Source organism: Cornus florida, unplaced genomic scaffold (assembly GCF_030987335.1).
Source record: "Cornus florida cultivar Cherokee Brave unplaced genomic scaffold, ASM3098733v1 CherokeeBrave_3.0.0_Hap2_Chr01, whole genome shotgun sequence".
NCBI lineage: Eukaryota > Viridiplantae > Streptophyta > Magnoliopsida > Cornales > Cornaceae > Cornus > Cornus florida.
In genome coordinates, this window is record NW_026775571.1 from 57,605,130 (window position 1) to 57,627,131 (window position 22,002).

Here is a 22,002-nt window from a genome sequence, read left to right on the forward strand (position 1 = left end):
TCTTTTTCCTAATGGCTATATTCCCAACGGTTATATTATGTTTGTCTTATTCTAACAGCTATATTATGTTTGTCTTTTTGCTAACGAATATATTCTATTTGTTTTTTCTTCAACAACTATATTCTCAATAGCTATATAAACCTCTCATTCTCTCATTTTTTCAATTACCAAGTCCACTTCTTTACATCTTCGAATTCATTTTCTCTTCTTTGAGTCTTTATCTTTATTATAGAAAAAAAAAAAATGGCTTCATCATCACAATCTATTCCAGTGTTCGGGTCAATTTCTCCATTGAGTTCTTTTTCATCTTCTGACAGGGAAGATTTTTTTGAAGAACGTCAAAAAAAGATGAATGTAGTGATGCAACTGTTATCGCCTGAGAAGATAAAGACATTCTTTCGACGTCGTAAGAGAAGATATATTAAACGTGATCGAGAGGAAGCAGCCCAGCGGCTATTCCAAGATTATTTTACTGAAAATCCCACTTTTTCACCCGAGATGTTTCGTAGACGATTTCGGATGCGCCGAGAGTTGTTTATTCGCATTTTAAACGGTGTTACAGCATATGACGAATGGTTCATCCAGAAGCCTGATGCCTTCAGTCGTATGGGTTTCACTCCTATACAGAAGATGACAGCTGCAATACGTATACTTGTATATGGAATTTCAGCAGATCTTTGTGATGAGTACATAAAGATTTCTGAAACCACTGCGGTTGAAAGCTTGAAGCGCTTTTGTGATGCTTTAATTGCGGTGTATGCAGGGCAATGCCAACGCACACCGAACGAAGAGGACATTGCACGTCTGCTTCGAGAAGGGAAAGAAAGAGGCTTCCCAGGTATGCTTGGCTCTATAGATTGTATGCATTGGGTATGGAAGAACTGCCCTATAGGGTGGCATGGCACACACGGAAAGAAATCATAAGCCTACCCTCATATTGCAGGCGGTTGCATCGAAAGATCTGTGGATCTGGCATGCTTTCTTTGGTATGGCTGGTTCAAACAATGATGTGAATGTCTTGGATCATTCCCTAGTATTCAATAGTCTGATCAATGGCACAATGCATCTGATTAATTACGAGGTAAATGGGCATCGACGTACAATGGGGTATTACCTATCTGATGGTATTTATCCCAAGTGGGCAACTTTGATTTAGACCATCCCACACCCAACAACTGTCAAAGAGAAATTGTTTGCTAAAAAACAAGAAGCTGTTAGGAAAGATGTTGAACGAGCGTTTGGCGTGTTACAGATCAGGTGGGCTATAATGCAAGGACTTGTGTATTATTAGGATAAAGAAGATTTAAACAAGATAATGAGAACGTGCATCATATTGCATAATATGATCATTGAAGATGAGCGTGGACACAATTTTGCAATGGACACCTCCGCCGAATGAGTCAATATCCCTCCCACAATACATTCGAAACTCAACAATGTTGCCGACACACATTTCCGCTCGTTTTAGAAGAATTCGTAATAGAGCGGATAATCTGATGGACCATTTGTGGAATCAATTTGGTAATGAAGATGTTTAAATTTGGTATAATCGAATAAAATGTAATTTTTATATTATTATGCGAATTAATTAAATCAGTACGTGATGAAGATGTTTAAATTTATTATTCGAATAAAATTTAATTTGTTATATTATTATGCAAATTAATTAAATTGTTATGTAATAAATAAATAAATAAAATTGATTAGTCAAAGTGTACAAACTTTTAAAATATATATATAATTAATTAAATTATTATGCAAATTAAATGACTCTTTTTATTTATTTAGGAAAAATAATTTTTTTTAATTAATAAAAATTTAACTATCTTTACATTAATTAATTAACCCAACACATATACAATAATTATTTTACACACCATTACATAATATCATTTTTTTATTTTATATCATTCTTTCACACACAATGGCCCACTGCGCTGCCGCTTCGACTCACTTTCCAGGCGCTGCTTCATTCTTTATATGTGAAGAATGGAGTGTATAATATGAGATGGGCTCCACTAGTGTGTAATCCGCATAGTAGAGCTTCTCATTCCACACAGGCTCACATATTGTACACTTTGGTGATGCGCTGGGGTTGCTCTAACATAATCACTTTTATGAGAAAGTACTTTAGATGTGGTCTAGGAAATACAGATATTTCTCTAAAGGTGTCATGACGGTATTGGATACTCTGGACACTTTCTGGATATGCTGATACGGCTAAAAGTATCCTAAATAGTGATTTTTTGTTTTTTTTTTGGTCGGATACGAGCCTACGACTTGGACACGACAAGAATATGTTTTGGACACTTTCAAGATACGATAAGATGATTTTGTAATTATTTTTTTAAAAGAAATAAAATTCAATGCAATTTTAAAATATTATGGATTAATTAAAAAAATAACATAAAATTTTAAAAAATAAAAATAACAAACATCTATCCCTAAACTCCAAATTATTAATTTATTTATGATTATATGGATAGAATGACAAAATAGATATTATTATTTTTTGACTTATCCATGCCTTATTTGGATCCTATTTTTTTTTAGATTTGATGTTTCACTTGAGTTCGTATTGTATGTACCCGTATCCATGGATGTGAAATTCGCACAATCCACTTCCCTTCCCTAAAAACGAAAAGTCCGATTTACTATGTGTATAGAACACATCTCAATAAGATGTCCCAGAATTAACCCACTCACTTCATCGCTAATTTAGCTATTTGGTTTGCATGTAAAACAAAGTTGAACATAATCTTTTTATCATAGGAAAATAATGATAATAATAATAACTTAGTTTAATAATTGAGCACACAGGGTCAGAAAGTAACTCATGGAGGCCCTTGCCTTTGTCTCATACAACAGACGATAGTGAGTGACATTGTATTCTCTTTTTTTTTTTCTTATTATAAAAATCATTTTTTAAATAAGCAAGTTCAATTTTATTATCAAAAAGGATAAATAGTTGCATGAAAGCTCAACCAAAAATAAAAAAATAAAAACAAAGAAAGAAAAAAAGGAGCTCTCACAGACAACAAAAAGGGTTTAAAAAGGGGAGTGGCATCATCAACTGGGCATATCACCTATGCAATGCAAATACTGTACTGCATATTCTCAAGGCATACCAACTAAAAAAAAAGATAAGTAACATTATAATCAGAATTGAGGGCACTGAACAAAATTAGAACTCATACAAGTCCTTTGAGACCAATCCTTTTCCATCTATATATTCCATTTTCCTCAATAGTGTGTATGCAACAAAAACCCTATATTACTCCAGCCTCCAGAAGCAAGTAAAAGAAACGCAATTGCTCTCGCAAATTCCTACTCTTTCCATGTCGAAATCCAAAACCGAAATCCAAAACTGATAAAATCTGTCATTTTTTAATTTACATTAAGATTCTGGTTAGGTTCTCTTCTTATTGCGATACTTCCCATATCTTCGGGAAACCCCAGCATCTGATAATGTATCCCACACCTGCCATATAATTTAGCAAAAATAATTGTCACCCTCAACTACATCAAACTCGCGGATCAGAAATAAAATTGCTGCAGGGAAAAGTGTTGGTTAATTTTCAACTCACATCCAATTTTCCTTTCGAACCTCCTATAGCCAGCAAAAAAGGGCCATCTTCTGCGAAAGAAATGGAAAACACAGCTCCCTGATAACATTTGAAACAAAGTTTGAAATCCACATCATATTAGCCCATATAAATATAATGGCACTCAATCAATGTGACTTCAAAAACCATCATTTCCCAGTAATCCAATATATTTTGCCAAAAGAAAATTGGAAGAATCACGTACAACTTTAGGATTCCTAGATGCAATACATGAAGGCTGGTTGTTGGACAAATCCCAGAGTTTCACCTGCAGCAAATGAAGAGTAGGTAACAGAGATCATACAAACACATTCAGAATCCGCAGGGCATACACTGAGGTGAAGAAAGGGAAATGGAAAGGACCATTACCGTTTTATCAGAGGATCCAGTTGCAAGAAGCTACAGAATATCATAGGGGTAAAGTTAATATAGCAGCAAGTATATAGTTAATCATAAACGTGGCTAGCCAGATAAAGGAGAGAGATGTACATTTGGTGCCAACGTGTTATAAGAGACCGTGCAAACTGCTTTGTCATGTGCATGCAGAGTGAAACTTGGCTTCAACTCAGATAATGGATCAGACTTAGCAGCCCGGATATCAAAACCACTAACTGTACCATTTTCGAGACTGACCTGAAAACACAATTAAATAATTATTATTCAGTTGTGTAAGGATTACCCAAACAAAGACTAAATAAAAAAATAATTTAGAAACATAGAACATATGTTCACCATCCTTGATAAGAAACTTTATCTGGCATAGCTTAGGAGAGGAATTCAAGTATATATCACTTGATGGATTGAACAAGCATTGCCAGGGTAGAGGTTGTGGAAATTGCATCTAAGCATTATAATTTGTAGAAAAGAATGATGATTAAAAAATATGAGAGGACGATAAGTGTAGTTACAATGAATATTTTCTGGATAAAGGCACCCAGGTAATTATACCCTATGTAGTTACTTCAAGAAGTGCATCATATAAAGGAGGGATGAACATAAAAGGTCAGGTACGTATTTCTTTTGGCAAATGGTGTTGGAAAATTGCCTTGAAAGATTTTTATCTGGTCTTTTATGGAATTATAGTACACAAGGATTGGTTTTGAACTATAGCAAGGATACTGGGGATGGAAATGTCATGGGATTTTAGACTTTCAAGATCATTGCAAAATTAAGAGGAAGAGGAAGTGTTTGAGTTGATATAATTGTTGAACGAAGTGGATAGCTGGGAGGAGGAATATTAGGTGAGATCAGCAGTTCCGAGATCAAGGAGGTTAAGACTAAGCCTTTTTATAAGGCTATGGAAGGAGCTATGGATTATTGTTAAACTTGGAAAGGTATGTGATTCTCTTGGGCCTTTTCTAGGGTTGGAGTTTTTATGTGGTCGTCGGCACATAGGAAGATCATGATAAATAATTCAAAAGGTAAGGGTTTTGAGTGGTAAAGAGGAGAAGACGGCGCTTCTCATGGAGGAGGGATTACCCTCCTCTACACAGCTTCGGAGCGATTTCATCTCCCTGGCAGGCTTCGCCTCCACGTCAGTCATGGTGTAGCTTTTTCACCAGTCATTTTGAAAAAATGGGATTGGAATGTGAACTTGAAAAAGGATTTACTTGACTCGGTGCCAATTTGGATCAAAATACACGGTTTGACTCTTCATTGTAGGAATAAAACTGTGGTGTCAAAGGTATGTTCTAATTTTTCTCAACTAGTTTTCCTAGATGATGTGGCTGCAAACAAAAGTCAGTTTGTGTGTGTAATGGTGCAAGTGAATATAAAAGAGAGCCTTCGTGATGCCATTACTATGTGCGTTCATGGAGAGGACTGTATTGTTGACATTGAATATGAATGGAAACCCATTGTTTGCAACCTGTGTAATAAAGTAGACCATGTGTCTGAGAAATGTACGCAAAGAATTCTGGGGGAGCGGAGGCAGAAACAGAAGGCTAAAGAAGTAGGAAAATGGGTGGTCAAAATAAAAGGCAAGTATGTAGAGGAAGACCATTCTCAACAAGTTCAAGATAATATTTTTTTGATAAATAACAAGTTCAAGATAATATTATCTTGAATCTTGAACAAGTTCAAGATAATATAATAGTGCTTAACCAACAGGCCAGTGGCCAAGCGGTACCAGGCTCCTACTTTCCAAAGGGAGGTAAGGGGTTCGAACCTCGGTGGAGACGTGTGTGTGAGTACCAATTAGAAAAAAAAAAAAATATATATATATATATAGGGCTGCAACTTGGGCTGGCCCAACCCAGCCCAGTCCCAACCCGAATTATACTCAACATGGGTTATGGTCATAACCCGAACCGAATATTTTCGGGCGGGTTGAGTTGGGTTGATGGGTTGAGTTTTTTTTTTTTTTTTCAGAAATTTATATATATAATATATTATTTTATATGTATTATATACATTTGATTATATTATTATAAAAAAACAAAATATTTTTAGGGCAAATCATTTCAACCTCCCCTATCGCCTCCATCTCTATTCTCTCTGAACTTACCCTCCCCCCCTCTCTCTCTCCAGCTGCAAACTACAAAATCTACAAGAATCAGAAGTTCAAAACCCATATATTTCAGTTTTATCTATCTGTCTACAAGAATCAAAAGTTCAAAACCCATATCGGCATATCATTTCAAATTGTTCAAAAAATCAAAACCAAGATCGGCATATCATTTCAGATTCTTCAAAAAATCAAAACCCAGATCTTTCAGTTTTTGTGCAAGCCCAAACCCTAAACCGTACTGTAAACTCTGTCACACACCCATCACATTTCTTCTCAACTCCACCCAACCCCAACCCCAACCCCAACCGTACTGTCTTATCAACTCCCTCCATTTTATCAGACTTTTCCCTCTTCTCTTTCTCTGCCCAAACCCTAAACCGTACATCACATCTCTTTTCAACTTCCACCCAACCACAGCCGCACATCACATCTCTTCTCAAACCCCACCCAACCCCAGCCCTTTCGAAATCCAATGGAACCTCCTATTTTCTTTCATCCATTCCCACAACAATACTGTATATTGTGGTTTTGAGCACAGAGATGGTCGTCTCGGTGCCTAGGTCGACCAACAACCAACTCTACTCAATCCACCAAGTGAAAATCGTAGAGGACTGGAATTTGTGGACTCTAATTCTTGTTTTACAAATCAATTAATCATGGTCTGTAAGTGGGGCTGCGGCGGCAACAGAGGGGATGACAGAGAGAGAAAGAGAAAGAAGAGAGAGAGAGAAAGAAGAGAGAGGAGAGAGAAAGGAGAAAAAACCTAACCCGAACATGAACCCGATTTGTGAATCTAAAGCCCAAATTTTAAAATTTCGGGTTGGGCTGGGTTAACCCGCCCAAGTTGCAGCCCTATATATATATAATAGTGCTTAAAGGGGTAGACGCTGAAATTGATAATGGCATTGGGACTTCTAACTAATTTGAGGCCATTGGTAATCTGAGTTATGAAGACACTATTGGGACAGAATTAGCACTGAGATTGTAGAGGTTGACAGTCATACTTTGGAGGACAATTCCTCACAAAAAGGTGAGCATGGTGTAGACTCAGTCAAGGCTCAGAAGAATGATATTTTGGGGCTACAGGATGATTCTGTTTTGCCGGTGTTTTCAGTTGAAATAAGTAATGTAATAACCATGTTGCAGATGCGTCTCAGAACGAGGCTCTTGGAGGCATTGAGAATGCAGTGAGTTCTGATATGGAAAATAAAGGAGAGGAGAAGAAAAAGCAACAGCGGAAAAAGCAACTTCCTCCTATCTCTGATAGAGTTACCAGAGGTAAAGTCTCAGGTGGTGGCATTCCACCTCCTCCCAATCTGTCTTAATGCTATGAATATGGAATGTGAGAGGTCTTAATAGACCTTGTATGCAGAAGGAGGTCAAGCATTGCCTCCTTCAAAATAAATTTGCTCTCTCTCAGTGTTATTAAAAGCGCGCCTGGGCACGCGCCCAAGCGCAAGGCGCCTACAGGCGCGGCTTTTGCGCCTCATGCTAGCCCAGGCGCAGCGACCTTCACTAGGCGCGCGCCTGGGCTGCGCCTTGGATGGTTTAAGAGGCGCGCTTAGGCGCGCTTCATATATTCTGTGGTCCTTTTATAATTTGTTTGGTTGTTTCCTTTTATGTATTACGTGTACCATGTGTTTGCTTTTTTACTTTATATTATTATATATATATATATATAGTTACAGCTTTTGAAAACTGAAAGTACAAAACAAAAACTTTAAGTACAAAATGGAAATTTGTCCTCTTGTGACTTGTGAGGCAACCCAATGTATCACAATAGTCAACAAAACAAATCAATCTATAGCAAAAGCTGCAGCAGAAATAAAGACGTGAGGGAGTGGGAAACAGAAGAAAGAGAAAGAAAGAAAGAAAGAAGAGAAGAGAAGAGAGGGCTATCAGTTGCTTCCATCCGACGAAGATGAAGCCGGAATCACCGAATCAACCTACCAGGTCAGTTTAGTAATTTTTTTCCTCCTCCTCTTCTCTTCTCCTCTTTTCTCTCTCTCTCTCTCTCTCTCTCTCTCTTCATTTGCTTATTCTCTAATCTCTATATCTCGCTTTTTTTTTTTTTGGTCTCTTTTTTTCTTCTTCACCTCTATATCTCTGGTTTTCTTCTTTCTTTTTCTGGGTCTCTTATTTTTTTTCTTCTATCTTTTTCTCGGTCTCTGTTTTTGTTCTTATGGGTCTCTGTTTTTTTTTTTTTTTTCCTTCTATCTTTTTCTCCGTCTCTGTTTCTATTCTTCTGGGTCTCTTTTTTTCTTTCTCCTCTCTATATATCTGGTTTTGTGTTTTTCTCGGTCTCTTTCTTTTTATGGGTCTCTTTTTTTTTTTTTTCTTCTATCTTATTTTCCATCTATGTTTTTGTTCTTCTGGGTCTATATATATATATATATTTCTCTCTTTGGCTTGTATTTTTTTTCTCGTTGTATTTTTTTTCTCACTGTATTTTTTTTTTTTTTTTTTCTCTCTAGCCTGTATTTTTTTTCTTCGTTGTATTTTTTTTTCTTGCTGTATTTTTTTATTTTTTCTCTCTGGCCTGTATTTTTTTTTCTCCTTTCTTCTTTGAAGGCTGCCTGTCTCTTCTTTTTTTTTTTGTGTTGTTGTGTTCTGTTTTTTTCTTCTTTTGAATGCAATTAACTGAATTTGCTACATGCTGTATGCTAGATTATTTAAATTTTGAATGCATCTTTCTGAATGGTGTTTGCTGAAAGTGTGAATGTTGTTTGCTGAATGTTTGTTTGCTGAATTTAACTTGGTCCATCACTCCATTGACTCCATTCTATTTAGTGTTTTTATTATTGGATGTTCATTGTTTAGTTGTGTTATTTTTGTTAAGAATTATTGTTTTAAAATTATACTTGTGCGCCTCACATCACTCAGGCTCGCGCCTCGCCGTGCGCCTCGCCCCTAGGCTGCAAGGGGCCTCTAGCGCCTCGGTGTGCCTTGGGCTTTTAATAACTATGCTCTCTTTGTATTGGTTGAGACTAGAGTTTAAGCTCAGAGAGCTGTTAAAATTCAGAAGAATTTTTTTTTTTTTTTTTCCCTAGTTGGTACTCACACTCACATGCCTCCACTGAGGCTTGAACCCCTGACCTCTCTTTGAGAAGTAGGGACTTGGTACCGCTAGGCCACTGGCCTGTTGGTATTCAAAAGAAAATTTGTTCAAATAGGAAGTGGTTGGCTAATTATAATAGTCATAAGTTGGGGAGAATTTGGATTGGATGGAATAGTTCTATTTTGGATGTCTCTCTTGTTCATGAATCTAGTCAAGCAATGTTGATAAAGGTTTGTTTCATTGAAGTTGGTGTGTCGGTTTTTGTTACTGCTGTGTATGGTTCCAACTCTGTAAAAGAAAAGGACGGATCTCTGGACAAATTTAAAGGTGCATTATGGTTTAATTTCTGGTCCTTGGTTGCTTGTAGGGGATTGGAATGTCATCAGGTTCCATGGTGAGAAGAAAGTGGTTTTTCTGTCCCTCAAGTTATCCTAGATGAATTTAATTCTGTCCTTGAGAGTCTTAAGGTGGATGATTTGGCTGTGCATCTTGGAGACTGGTCATGGACTAATAAACAAGCAGTGCAAAGAAGAATCATTGCTAGACGCTAGACTGGATAAAGCTCTAGCTAATAAGGAGTGACTTGACACTTCCACTGATTCTAAAGTCTATCTCACAGCCCCGTCTCTCTGTGATCAGTATGGGATGGCTGTGAAATGGCATGACAAATGTTCCTCAGGACCCAAGCCTTTTAAATTTCTTAAAATTTGGTGTTTCCAGAAGGAGGTGGACGATATTATTTCTAATGCTTGGAAAGTACAGACTCATGGTACTCCTACTCATAGGTTGATGCAGAAGCTGAGAGAGGTCAAGTCTGAAATGAATAGATAGAATACGAATAAGGGTATGCTTTCTGAACAATTGTGTGGAGCCAGAGAAGAGTTGAAACATATTCAATTAGAGCTACTCAGAAATCCTATTGATCAGGACCTTATTGAGAAGAAAAAAGACAGTACTCTGCAGGTGGAGAACTTAATTGACTTGTAAGAGATCTTGTGGGCTCAGAAATCTATAGTTAGATGGCTTTCAGAAGGTGATAGGTGTACTTCCTTTTCTCATCATCACACAGTTAAGCAGAGAAGATCATATAATACTATCACTGAGCTCCAACATATGGATGGCTCTATTTCTGAAGATTCTAGAGTATTATAAGCAGCTATATACTGCTGAAGCCATTTCTGATGTTATGATAAATCCTAGGAAGACTATTCTGTTGAAGATTCTGCTATGTTGGATAGTCCTATTACTGTAGTAGAGATTGAAAAGGTGGATAGAAATTTTCTAACAGATAGGGCTCCTGGACCAGATGGTTTCCCAGCTCAGTTTTTTCAAAAATATTGGACTATGGTTGGGGTAGATGTCATTGCTGCTGTTTGTCATTTCTTTACCTCTGGAAATCTGCCTAAAGGAGTTGATTCTACCTTCCCCACTCTAATTACAAAGGACGGTCAAGGAGATGAAATTAAAGGGTACACCCCTATATCTCTCTGCAATTTTCTATATAAGATCATTACCAAAGTTCTTGCTAACAGATTGGGTACAGTTCTTCCTTCCCTTGTGGGATTAGAGCAATCAGGTTTTGTCAAGAACAGAAAGATACATGACAATATTTTGTTGATTTCTGATTTGATCAAAGGATTTGGCAAGAAGAGTGGTGACCCTTCAATGGCACTGAAAGTTGACTTGAAGAAGGCCTACGACAGAGTGGATTGGAGGTTTCTCAGAGCTTTGTTAATGGCTTATGGCTTTGGCACTAAATGGATTCCCACTCCTTCATTTTCCATCTTATTTAAAGAGGTTCCTACAGGTTATTTCTCCTCTCAGAGAGGGCTCAGACGGCGCTGTCCTCTGTCCCCTTTTCTTTAGTCACTGAATTCTTTTCTGGACTTATGTTGGAGAAAATTGATAGTTGTCAACGTCAATGCATTAATGCTGTTTCAAAAGTTGGTATGAAGCTTTCACATACTTTTTATGCTGATGATCTGATGAGTGTGGTCAAGGCTAATGTGTCCTCTGCAAAAGCTCTTACAGAGACTTTTGAGGTATTTGCATCCAGTAGTGGTCTACGGGTCAATAGAGAGAAGAGTTCAATTATATTCTCCAAATCCGTTAGGAGGAGAAGAAGAACCTCAGAGCTGCTGAATTCCCTGTTCAGTATCTGGGTGTGCCTCTTTCTGACAAAAAACTGAAATTCTAAGTTTTCAATAAGCTTTTTGACAAGTTTAATTCGAAGCTTCTCCATTGGAACTCTTTCAATTTGTCCATAGCTGGGAGGATTGAACTGATCAAGTCAGTGTTACATTCTTTTCTTTACTATTGGTTGTTTGGGTTTAAAATTCCTTGGGCATGTCAAGTCAAGCTGGAAAGGAGTTTTAAGGAGTTTCTTTGGCATGGCAAAACAGATATAAAAAGAATGACACAATTATCTTCAAAAAAGGTTACTCTGCCTTTCACAGAAGGGGATTTCAATATCAGAAAATTCCAGGATTTAGACCTTGCTTCTAAGCTCACTTTATGCTGGGATTTGCTACAGCAGAAGGAAAAGTTACGGATTCAGTGGTTCAAAGCTAGTTACTTGAACAAGTGCTCCTTTTGGTCTGTAGTTCCTAAGGCTGCTGATTCCACTGTATGGAAACAACTGCTTCAAGTCAGAGAGATCATTTTGCCACACTGTCTTTATAAGGTTGGTTGTTGTGATAAGTTCCTACTCAAGTCTGATCCTTGCTGTGATGGATTGTCTTTCACCCAGAGATATGGTGCAACTAGGTTCAGAGATTTGGATCATCAAACTCCTCTTAGTGACATCATTCATAATTGACAATGGTGTTTTAACAACCAGTTCACTGCTGAAGTTAGAGATTTCAATTCTGAAGTGCCTCTTACTGCTGTTTCTGATGCTGTCCTATGGAAGCATGCACTGTTTAGTCTGAAATCTGCTTGGAATGTTTGCAGGAAACATGCTGTCTTGTTAGAGTGGACTAAGCTTTGCAGAAAATTTTGCAGACCTAGAGTATCTGTGGCTGTTTCTTTGATTTTACAGAATAGAAACTTGTCCTTTGTGCATTTACAGAGAAGAGGCATCACTTTGACATCCATCTGTAATAACTGCTATGCTGCTACAGATGAAAATGACAACCTGTTTTGTACCTGCCCTTATGCTGCTGACGTATGGTGTGAGGTTTTAGGTAAGGTAAATATTGTGACTGGTGAGTTTGAATCAATGGATAGATTGTCTAGTTGGTTCCTAAACCAGTCTCGCATTGCCTCTTGGAGATCAAAGGTTATGAGATCTATATATGCCAATACTGTGTGGATGATATGGTCTCAAAGGAACTCTGCTCTACATCAAGGCTGTAAAATTGCTCCTGCAGTGCTGGCTACTAAAATTGTTTGGGAGGTGCTTCATTTCATGAAGTGCTCCCTTGAAGATTTGTTACTGGTTTTCAATTAGTGTCATGCTAAATTCCTTTAGGATTTTGTTTTTTGGTCCCTACTGGAAGTGGGTCTTTTCTTTATCATGAGTTTCGTTTGAGGGGTATGCCTCTCTGATTTTTTGTTCTTTGTCTTTTTCTTATTTATAATATTGACACCATTCAAGAAAAAAAATATTTTAAGGTAAAAATTATTTTATGCTAGTGTTGTGCATGGCAAGAGGCAGGAGACTTGGTTGATCATGAAGGAGATTTGCTATTTATTATAGGTATATTGAGATGTCTTGGGATTAAACAGAATTAGTACAAGAAGCTCTTCTCAGTTGGGAGAGGTTAGAGAGCTTCTAGAACAAGGAAGCATGGATTGCAGCCCTTCATTGTTTGATGTGGTGCATTTGAGGGAAGAGGAATCAGTGCTCGTTTGCTTTAACTTGAGCAACTTCTTCATGAATTGAAGACCATCTTTATTTTACATGGGAGTAAGGGATGGTGAATCCCACTTGTGAATTTTTTTTTTTTTTATAATTTGGAATATTCTGTTTAGCATAATTAGGAAAACAAAAAATTCTGTTTAACATATTTTATTGGTGCCTTTTAGTAACATATTTATTTCTAAAAGACAAAAAAATAAAAATAAAAATAAAAAATCTTACAAAGTGTCCCTGTTTTAAGACGACTCCAGCTCTGGTTTGCTGATTTTTACATAATTAACTTGAATATGACTATAGAATCTGCAATAATAGACATAAAAGGTTGAAATACACACCACAAATGAATACTCGGTGTGTGGATCCCATGCCAAGCATTCAACATCAGCTGCAACTGACCACTTAAATCCAGCATGCGAAGGCATCCTTCCATCCTTCTGAAATTCAAAAATACAGATTGAATTAGGATATCTTGATGGCAAGGTAAGGAACAAAAAATGAATGCTGTAAAATAATAGTCGTATGATTCATAATGAATGATTAAAACAAATGACAATATCTATTACCATGACTACTGAATGATCGAAAGATCCACTAAGAAGAACTTGTGGCGCATGATGATTCCACGCAACTGCTTGAACCTGAAAAGAATCCATAGGAACATGACATACAGTTTATAGCATGTGGAATTTTGCTACAGCAAACAAAATATGAAACAAATAAGCATTAAAATCCTCAAAAGTCAATAACTGGTAATATGGAACAGCCGTATATGTGTGAATTCATGCCTTTCAGCCAAAACTAGCTTAATTAACAATGCCATGTTGTTAAATTACCTCATTAAGCACCTTTTAAACAAACCCAAAAAAGGCATGGTTTCTTACAAACAGAATTGAAAAAAAAATTAAAAAATAAAGAGAGAGAGAGACTGGCTGTGTGAAGTATCAAGAGTACATTTATTTAGCTGAATCCCACCAGCCTCCCCACAAACTGCATTTGACACAACAAGGGAAACTAGTTGCTGGATATGGTGTAAACTACAACACAGAAATCAGGCAATGGCAAAGCTGAAGATCCAAGAGAAGATCAGGGAGTAAATAGCACCCCTTGACATTTTCTTTTTAAAATTTCATCAATACCCAAAAAATATTTCATAAGAAAGAAGGAAGCCATCTTATAGTTAAGATCTTATATAATCATTAATGTGAAAAATCCACTACACTTGCCATAGTCCATATTAATTGTCATGAACTCTTACAAGATTCTAATAAAATTTTCACGGCTAAGACCTTGTATAATCATAAATGTGAAAAATCCTCAACACTAGCCATATAATTTCTCTTGAACTCTTATAAGATTCTAATAAGCTTTTCACTGTCAAAATATTAGTTTAAGACTGAATTGATGCAAATAGCAACAAGACTAAATCATGGTTATTCTTATCTTTTTAAGAGACCTATTTTATGATGAATCATATGGTGGCAAAACAATAATGTGTTCATAAAATGACCATAACCAAAAATTTGGATGTTGAAAAGAATGTGAGACAAGACAAAAAAGGATAAAGTAGAAATGAATAGATAAGAGGCCGTAGGAAGTAGGCATACACAGAAGATAAAGTGGGAAAAAACATGGTTTGAACATGTGCAGCAAATACCTATAACACCCAATTGCAGCTTTTGGTTTGAGAGTAGTGACAGTAGAAAGTAATCCAAAATTAAGGCAGGCCATCATGGTAAGGAAAAAATGGTAGCATGTGGTTTAATTGACGTTATAGCCACAGATAAAGTAAATGATGAACTAGTTATAGCGTCTGTATGAGGTTTTGTTCAGTTGAATTGACTTCAAAGGACTTTTTCTTCATCATGATTTAACAAGGCACAGGTGATCACTCCGTTGTAGAATAGCAGCAGCTAACTGGAAGTCTAAGCCATCACAATTTGTGACAGAACATTAATGAGGTAGCCAGTTATGAACCTACTATGTTTATTCCAATTGGTTTTGGCTGATCATGGACAGGCCATGATTTTTTCATTCCATTAACTTGTCATTTATGTACATGGAATTCATTTTACTATTTTGTGATCAAGTTAATTTGGGAAAAGGGGAAAGGGAAAAAAAAGAGGAAAGTTTTGAAGAATTAGTATATAAATTCTTACTGATCGGTTATTCCCCCTCCCCTCTCTTAAAGAGCTAAATCCTGAGTCCACCACTGTCATTAGAGCAAGCTATAAGCTATGAAGCATGGATACTTCTAAAAGAGTGATGTACATATATCGCATCCGCATTGGATACCGACACTCCTTAGATACTTGCAAATACGGATTCGATACTTCCTAAACATATCCATAATTTTAAAATATCTCTTTTTATATATCTAACAAGCATCCGATACTCTCAGCTACTTCGACCATGTATTTGCTACTTCTCAGATACTTCACACATAAACTTCAAATATTAAAATGTAGCTTTTCAAATGATAATATCATATTATAATTGTTTAAAAATGTTTAATTTTTTTTTTCTTTTTTTATTAAAAAAAAAAGGATCTAGTAACAAATATATCACGACTCATTTATTTCAAAATTTATTCATGCAATATAACTATCAGATTTCATCTTGTCTTTCATAAAATTATAAAAATAAATGTTAAATAACAATATATATAACATAAATTATTATTATTTAAATTTATCTAGAGATTCATATATCTTCATCTTCATACGTAACCTTTATATATTATAGATAAAAGTTATAATGTCTGTGTGCATGTTTCATAGGAGGTTGTGAGGCTAAACTTGAAAACTGACCCCTTAAGAAAATTATACAGCTATTTGCCTTCATCATGTTTCAATAACGAAATCAACTTCCCCATCCAGATCCGTCTCCCCACCCCCCCCCCGCGGGGGGGGCCCCTCCAGGACCTCGCAAAGCCTACTTGTCCCCTTAACAGGGGGAGGACCACCCAGATCTAGACACCACTGGGTGATACCACTTGTAACGGGCGGACACTTGGCATCCGACCCAAAAGCTTAAACTGTTAGGTGGAACTGCCTACCAGCCCTTAGAAGCCAAAACCTTTCCCATCCGAATCCGATGTGGGGCAAGAAACTCTGATAGTAAGATAATCCAACATCTGTCCTCATATGAGAACAAATGCACAGACATCCTTCGGTATCATATTGTTTTAGTGAAACCAACAGCTAAAAATGTGTACTTAAAAACTATCAAATTAGCAAAAGCCAAACATGCAATTTCTGTCCAAGTCAAAAACATGCCCAAAAGAATAATTTCTTGCTATACCATTCTAGAACTGAGTCAAACTGAGGTCTGAACTTGTGAACTAGATACTAGATTCAGTCCATCTAGTGCTTACAAACAATCCTTCGATAATTATAAATATATCCAAGTATCTTTACATTACCTTTTAACATAAATTAATATTTTTTATTTAGTATTCAATGAAAGATCAACAAAAAATAGAAAATCAATTTAAGTTTGCAATCCTTAACCAAATTGCAAAAGTGATAAGATTGAGATGGTTCGAACATATTAAATAACCAAACCTGATACCTACTCTATCCCAGTTGAGTATAACGGTACTAATCACTCACTAAAAATACTAAGGAAAGGGAACACAAAAAAAAAATGAGAATTGCTAAGACACAGCTATAACAAGAAGATTAAGTACGACAATGGAAATAAGCCTGATTTCTTGCCTTGTCTGAGTGGTGCTCCATGGTGATATTACAAATTCCGGTTGACACGTCCCAAATCTTGACTAGTCTGTCAGCACTAGCACTAGCAAGTATGTTCCTGTATACAATTTTTTATAGCAAAATAACATTAAAAAAAAGGTACAAATGTTGCACTAAAATAATCAACACCCCCCCCCCCCCCCCCCCCCCCCCCCGGGGAAATAAATTAAAATAATAAAATAAAGAATCCAAACCTGTACTCCTTGTTCCAAGCAAGACCGAGCACTGAATCAGTATGACTATCTTTTTTGTATTTGATAGATTTCTGACACAAAGCAAACATGGGAGTTGTTAAGAGAGGTTAAAAGATAAGCTCTTGTAATAATCAAAACAACATAAAATCGTAAAATTAATGTGAGTTCACAAAGAGTCAACCAAACATTCTTTGAAAAATCACTTTATTAGACAAAAATCAGGGAGAGTTACTAATAAAAATTAAAAATAATAATAATAAAAAAAAGAATAAAAAACATGCAATATACATTAGATCCACCATTAATGGGTTTCACTCAAGAGTATTCTGTTGAAAATCTATGTGATTCATTGCACAGGAAACAATATGATACAATTGTTCTTGGATGGCCAAACGGAACTCAGTAAATGATAAAGAAAGAACATTGAGGATGTTGAATACTTGTTGGAGTAGCACTTAATACCATATAATCAAATATAGTAAGCATAATAGAGATATCATAACTAATAATTAAAGAAAAAGAAAGAAAGCCAATGGGATATCACATTTAAAACTGCCAGAAAACATTCAAAATTTCCGCACAAAATCATTGACTAATTTTTTACAAGAAACGCTTCTTTGATTGAGAAAGACAAAAAACCTTACTAAGAGTGTTGCAATATATGGGATCCTAAGAAAACTCAATATTTAAGTTACAATAGATTCACTAGCTGACCTTCTTCCCTTTTTTCTTCTTCTCAGCAACGCCACCTAATACCACAGATGGCTGGACTTCATCCATCTGACAATGGTCAAAACAATAAGAGACTTTGCAATAACATCTCCATCAATAGCTTCATAAAGCTACAGTCTACCAAAATCAAGGTCCATAAACCACATACAATGTCAAGGTCCCAAATTTCAATGCCTGGTTCCATTGAGCCTACAGCTATAAAGTTCCCTGCCAACATATAAAAGGCATTTAACAAGGACAACGATACATAAATGGAAAAGGTAACAGATATAGGTGAAAATAATAATGACTTTTGAGTTTTGAATGAATATCAAATACTACTAGTGGCAATCCATTGTGTTAACTACCATCTACACTAAAAGTATAAGATGTTGAGTCTTAGAGAGAGAAAGTAACTTTAATTTTTATATCCTCTAACACACCCCCTCAAGTGTGACCTTCTTTTGGTCCAACACGTGCTTATAATTTTAATATCAGGGCAACGGTGAGGTTTGAACTCAAGACTTTTGGCTCTGATACAATGTTAACCACCATCTACTCTAAAAGCTTAAGCAATTAGAGAGGGTGTGACTTCAATTTTTAACCCGAGAGAGAGAGAGAGAGAGAAGGAAAGCTAATAATAAACTAAGATATGATAGCTTGCCAAGTTAGTTCTTCATTTCTAGCGAAAAGCCCTACCTCTAAAAAGGGAAAAAAATCTAAAGCGGCTATTTCCAAAAGGTGATTTCTTCAGCAATGCAGGTTTTGTTGATAACAGGATATCACCAACACTGTGAGAATTACTGCCAATTGCCAACTATTGTCACGTGTGCACTTTAGCTTCTAGGGCTGGAGGTCAAATTTCTGAGCAAGGTGTCTCCTTAAGTGACGACCTCCCCTTCCATGGACCGAATAATAATGAAGTCATAGAAAATTAACATTTGATCCAGTTGAACCTCCAAAATCAAAATAACTATGCCATATCTTAGCCTTTCAGAGTCTTAAATACATAGTTTATGTTCCAATTGTAATCTAGTTTATGTTCCAATTGTAATCACCATTCAGCAATACATTAATAATAGCTTCTTTATCTCTAAAAATAAGAATATGTTTTTTTTTATCGTAGATGATAGAACCACATCACATTTAAAAATCATCTAAACTTTCGGCAGAAAAGGCAACAAAAAGCATAAAACAAACACAAAAGGCCAAAGGTAGAGCCTTGTCTTGAAAGAAAGGGAATATGCATCTTTCATTAGTCTCATATTCGCCATGCCCTTAAGTAAGGAAAGGTGAAACTAAGTAAATGTGCTTGCACAGAAATAATTTTCAAACAAAAAATCTGGTTAAGTCACACCTTTTTCTCCACCTTTAAGTGGGCAATCAAGCCATGCTGTGCATAGGGGAAATGCTGGAATGATGATATCATGGTGAACATACATATTTGAATCATCATCAGCATCCTCATAAATCCAAACCTGCTTGTAAACATTGAGCTTACCGTAAGTGGCTGGCTAATATCAGAGTTTTTTTTTTTTTTTTGATAGAAAGGGATAAGGACGAGGAGGGAGGGGGGGAGGGGGGTGCATAATTTCTCTATTACATACCTCGAGATGACTGACATCATCCTCATTCCGGGCACAAACTATGACAGCATCTTCAGCTTTTATGGTCATGTCCTCAAGCTCTTCCGAGTCATCATCCTGATTAAACCAAAAAAGAATATTGTAAGAAAAAGAAGAGAGTAAAATTAATGCAACTCTAGCACAACAAACTAGAAGTGATGAAACAAAACCATGAAATACAGAGGCAGCCGAACTTACATCCTTATCCTTCAAATATGGGTCCATGTCATTAGTTGGGTAGTAACTGTCCCCAAGCCCCGTGTTGAACAGCTCAATGCCTGAGGTCAACCAGGAAGAGATGCATACTTGATTAAAAATCCAATGTGGCATTTTCCACATGAAAAAAAATTATTATACAATAATGTGGTCTGAATATAAATCTTCAAATATATATATACACATGAGAGACTAAAATTAAAATAATTATAGGATTCTTTAAGGTTAAGCCAAGTCTTTAGGTAAACATAATCAGAATAACATGATTCTTCAATTTAACTATCAAATAGGGAAATAAGGTGAGAAAATTAGGGAAAGAAAATGTGAGCACAGGGAGATAGCAATACCATCATCCTCTTCATCATAATGTTCCATGTCTAGTTCTCTCAAACCATCAGTTATATTCTCGAAGTTCGTCTCTGAAGTTGTATTCTTGGAAGCTTTTCCAAGTGCATCTGCTGCAGCTAAAGCATGGGCAACTTCATCAGCCTGCTTGGCAGCATCAACATTCATAAACTCGTCATCATCCTCACTTTCATTATCTCTACTGCCAAAAAAAAAAAGTTCAAAAATGAGAAGAAACTCAATCAATTTTGATGTCAATTAGCCTTTTATTCTTCGCCGCCCTTCATATGAATCCAAAAATAAACATATTCTAATAGCAGTAAGAACCATTGTGTAAAACATCCAGTTGTAACGGTTTTAAGTTCATATGTATATATATATATATATATAGTTGCCAATCCGAAATCTTTTTGACTCCTTGTTGAGCTATTCTGTATGGCAATTTCTCTTTAATTGCTTTGTTTCCCACTTCACAAATGTGTTAGAATGCTAAGAGAAACAAGCTCAAACAAAAAATATATATATATACCATGTGAAAGCCAACAAGACTATATTTGCTACATGTGAAAGCAACAACAAATCATTAGATTTAATTCACAGAATCTCTTCACAACCCATGGTGCTATATGCCAGACTCAAGGAAAATAATCAAACAATTAACCAAAAGAAAAAGATATAAAAGTTTTACCGTTCTTCAAAATCACTGCTCTTCAATATCTCTTCAATCTCCTCTTTTGAAGGAGGCTCAGCTACAGCTGGAACAGACTTTGACACCCCTTTGGGCACCCAAGAAACAGCTGCTATCATTCTTTAGACCAATTTTCTATCAACAGACAAGAAATGAAGTGTAACAATGTTAGTTGAGAATGGAGAGAAGAAGAATACTGCTTAGGGTTTAGAAGGGGTACAGGAAATGGGCTTGAGAAATAATTAATGGGTTGGGCTAGTTTTATTTTTAATATAAAAAACGATATCAAATTGGCCTGGGCTGGGCTGGGTTGTTGGGCTAGTTTTATTTTAAAAGAGAAAATAATATAACAAATGGGCTGATTTGGATTGTTGGGCTTGGGTTTAAAATAAATTTAAATAGCTGAAACACTTATGTTGGGCTTGGGTTTAAAATAAATTTAAATAGCTGAAACACTTATTCATAAACATGTTTATATTATTTATATATATATATATATATGTATGTGTTCAGCTCAAAACCAGCTTGACTCGAGCTTGTTCATAAACATGTTTACGAATAAACGAGCTGATCAGAGTGATGTTTGAGCTCAGCTCATTTAGTAATCGAGTTCAATAATTCTATTTGAGTTCGGTTCGTTTAATAAATAAACGAACACGAACCGAACTCGAGTAGTTCGTCAACGGCTCGATTCGTTTATAGCCCCATACATAAACTTCAAAACGTAAGAAAAACAATAATTACATTTCAATTCAAACATAAAACCTCAATGTCGTGATAAAACCAAATATCACTAACTTTTGAGACAGATTCACGATGCAAAACTAACAGAATATAGAAGTCCTACTATTATGCCATGAAATGGCCCTTTAGGAAGGAACAGTAAGCTAGGTGCATGTACTAGCATGGCATGATTGTACTCCTCTTGGATTTTAATAACTCATTATTATTTAGGAGTGTAAATTGGGCGAGCCCCGTCCCAACCCAAACTTGGGTTGGGTCGGTTAGTACGGTCTTAAGTCAACTTAGATTTGGGCTCTGCATAGCAACCAGAACCCGAATAATTTCAGGACAGGTGGGTTGAATGGGTCAACCTTGTTTTGAAAGTCAATTATGTGGAGTCCATCATTAAATGTTTTGCTCCAATTATATGGACTTATGCATATCAGAAGAAGAGAAATGTATGAATTGTGTGTGTATAGGCGTACGATGTGAATAAGAAAACAAGGGGAAAGAAACAGTAAACGAAAACACTGTTTATAAATAGGCATGTATTGTGATGAGAAAAACACATCGAAAACAAGAATTAATAGAAACCTTCCCACTTTCATATATATATTTTTTCATAATTGGTTGTAAAATAAAAGAAAAATATATATTTACAGGTGCACAGAGGGCATACCCTCAAATGAAAAAAATAAAAATAAATAATAA

At 36.1% G+C, this 22,002-nt stretch overlaps 2 protein-coding genes across 3 annotated transcripts; one reads left to right on the forward strand and one right to left on the reverse strand.

Moving 5' to 3' along the window:
- The first annotated feature begins 243 nt into the window (after positions 1–243).
- On the forward strand, positions 244–1,156 carry LOC132272831 (uncharacterized). The gene is made up of 2 exons (XM_059773913.1): positions 244–838; positions 1,035–1,156. The coding sequence occupies exons 1-2, from the start codon at positions 244–246 to the stop codon at positions 1,154–1,156; spliced, it is 717 nt and encodes a 238-aa protein (XP_059629896.1).
- A 1,969-nt stretch (positions 1,157–3,125) lies between these two features.
- LOC132297949 (uncharacterized WD repeat-containing protein C17D11.16-like) lies at positions 3,126–20,757 on the reverse strand. Of its 2 annotated transcripts, none has more exons than XM_059794948.1 (16): positions 20,569–20,757; positions 19,883–20,079; positions 19,518–19,597; positions 19,302–19,397; positions 19,052–19,172; positions 17,864–17,922; positions 17,698–17,763; positions 16,984–17,054; positions 16,751–16,847; positions 13,598–13,672; positions 13,370–13,468; positions 4,095–4,238; positions 3,975–4,004; positions 3,811–3,873; positions 3,588–3,665; positions 3,126–3,481 (listed from the first exon to the last, which is right to left on the reverse strand). In XM_059794948.1, the coding sequence occupies exons 1-16, from the start codon at positions 20,685–20,687 to the stop codon at positions 3,410–3,412; spliced, it is 1,467 nt and encodes a 488-aa protein (XP_059650931.1). In that variant the 5' UTR covers positions 20,688–20,757; the 3' UTR covers positions 3,126–3,409. The 2 variants fall into 2 exon arrangements, with proteins under 2 accessions (XP_059650931.1, XP_059650930.1); XM_059794947.1 differs by having other exon boundaries at positions 19,883–20,082.
- Positions 20,758–22,002: the final 1,245 nt, after the last annotated feature.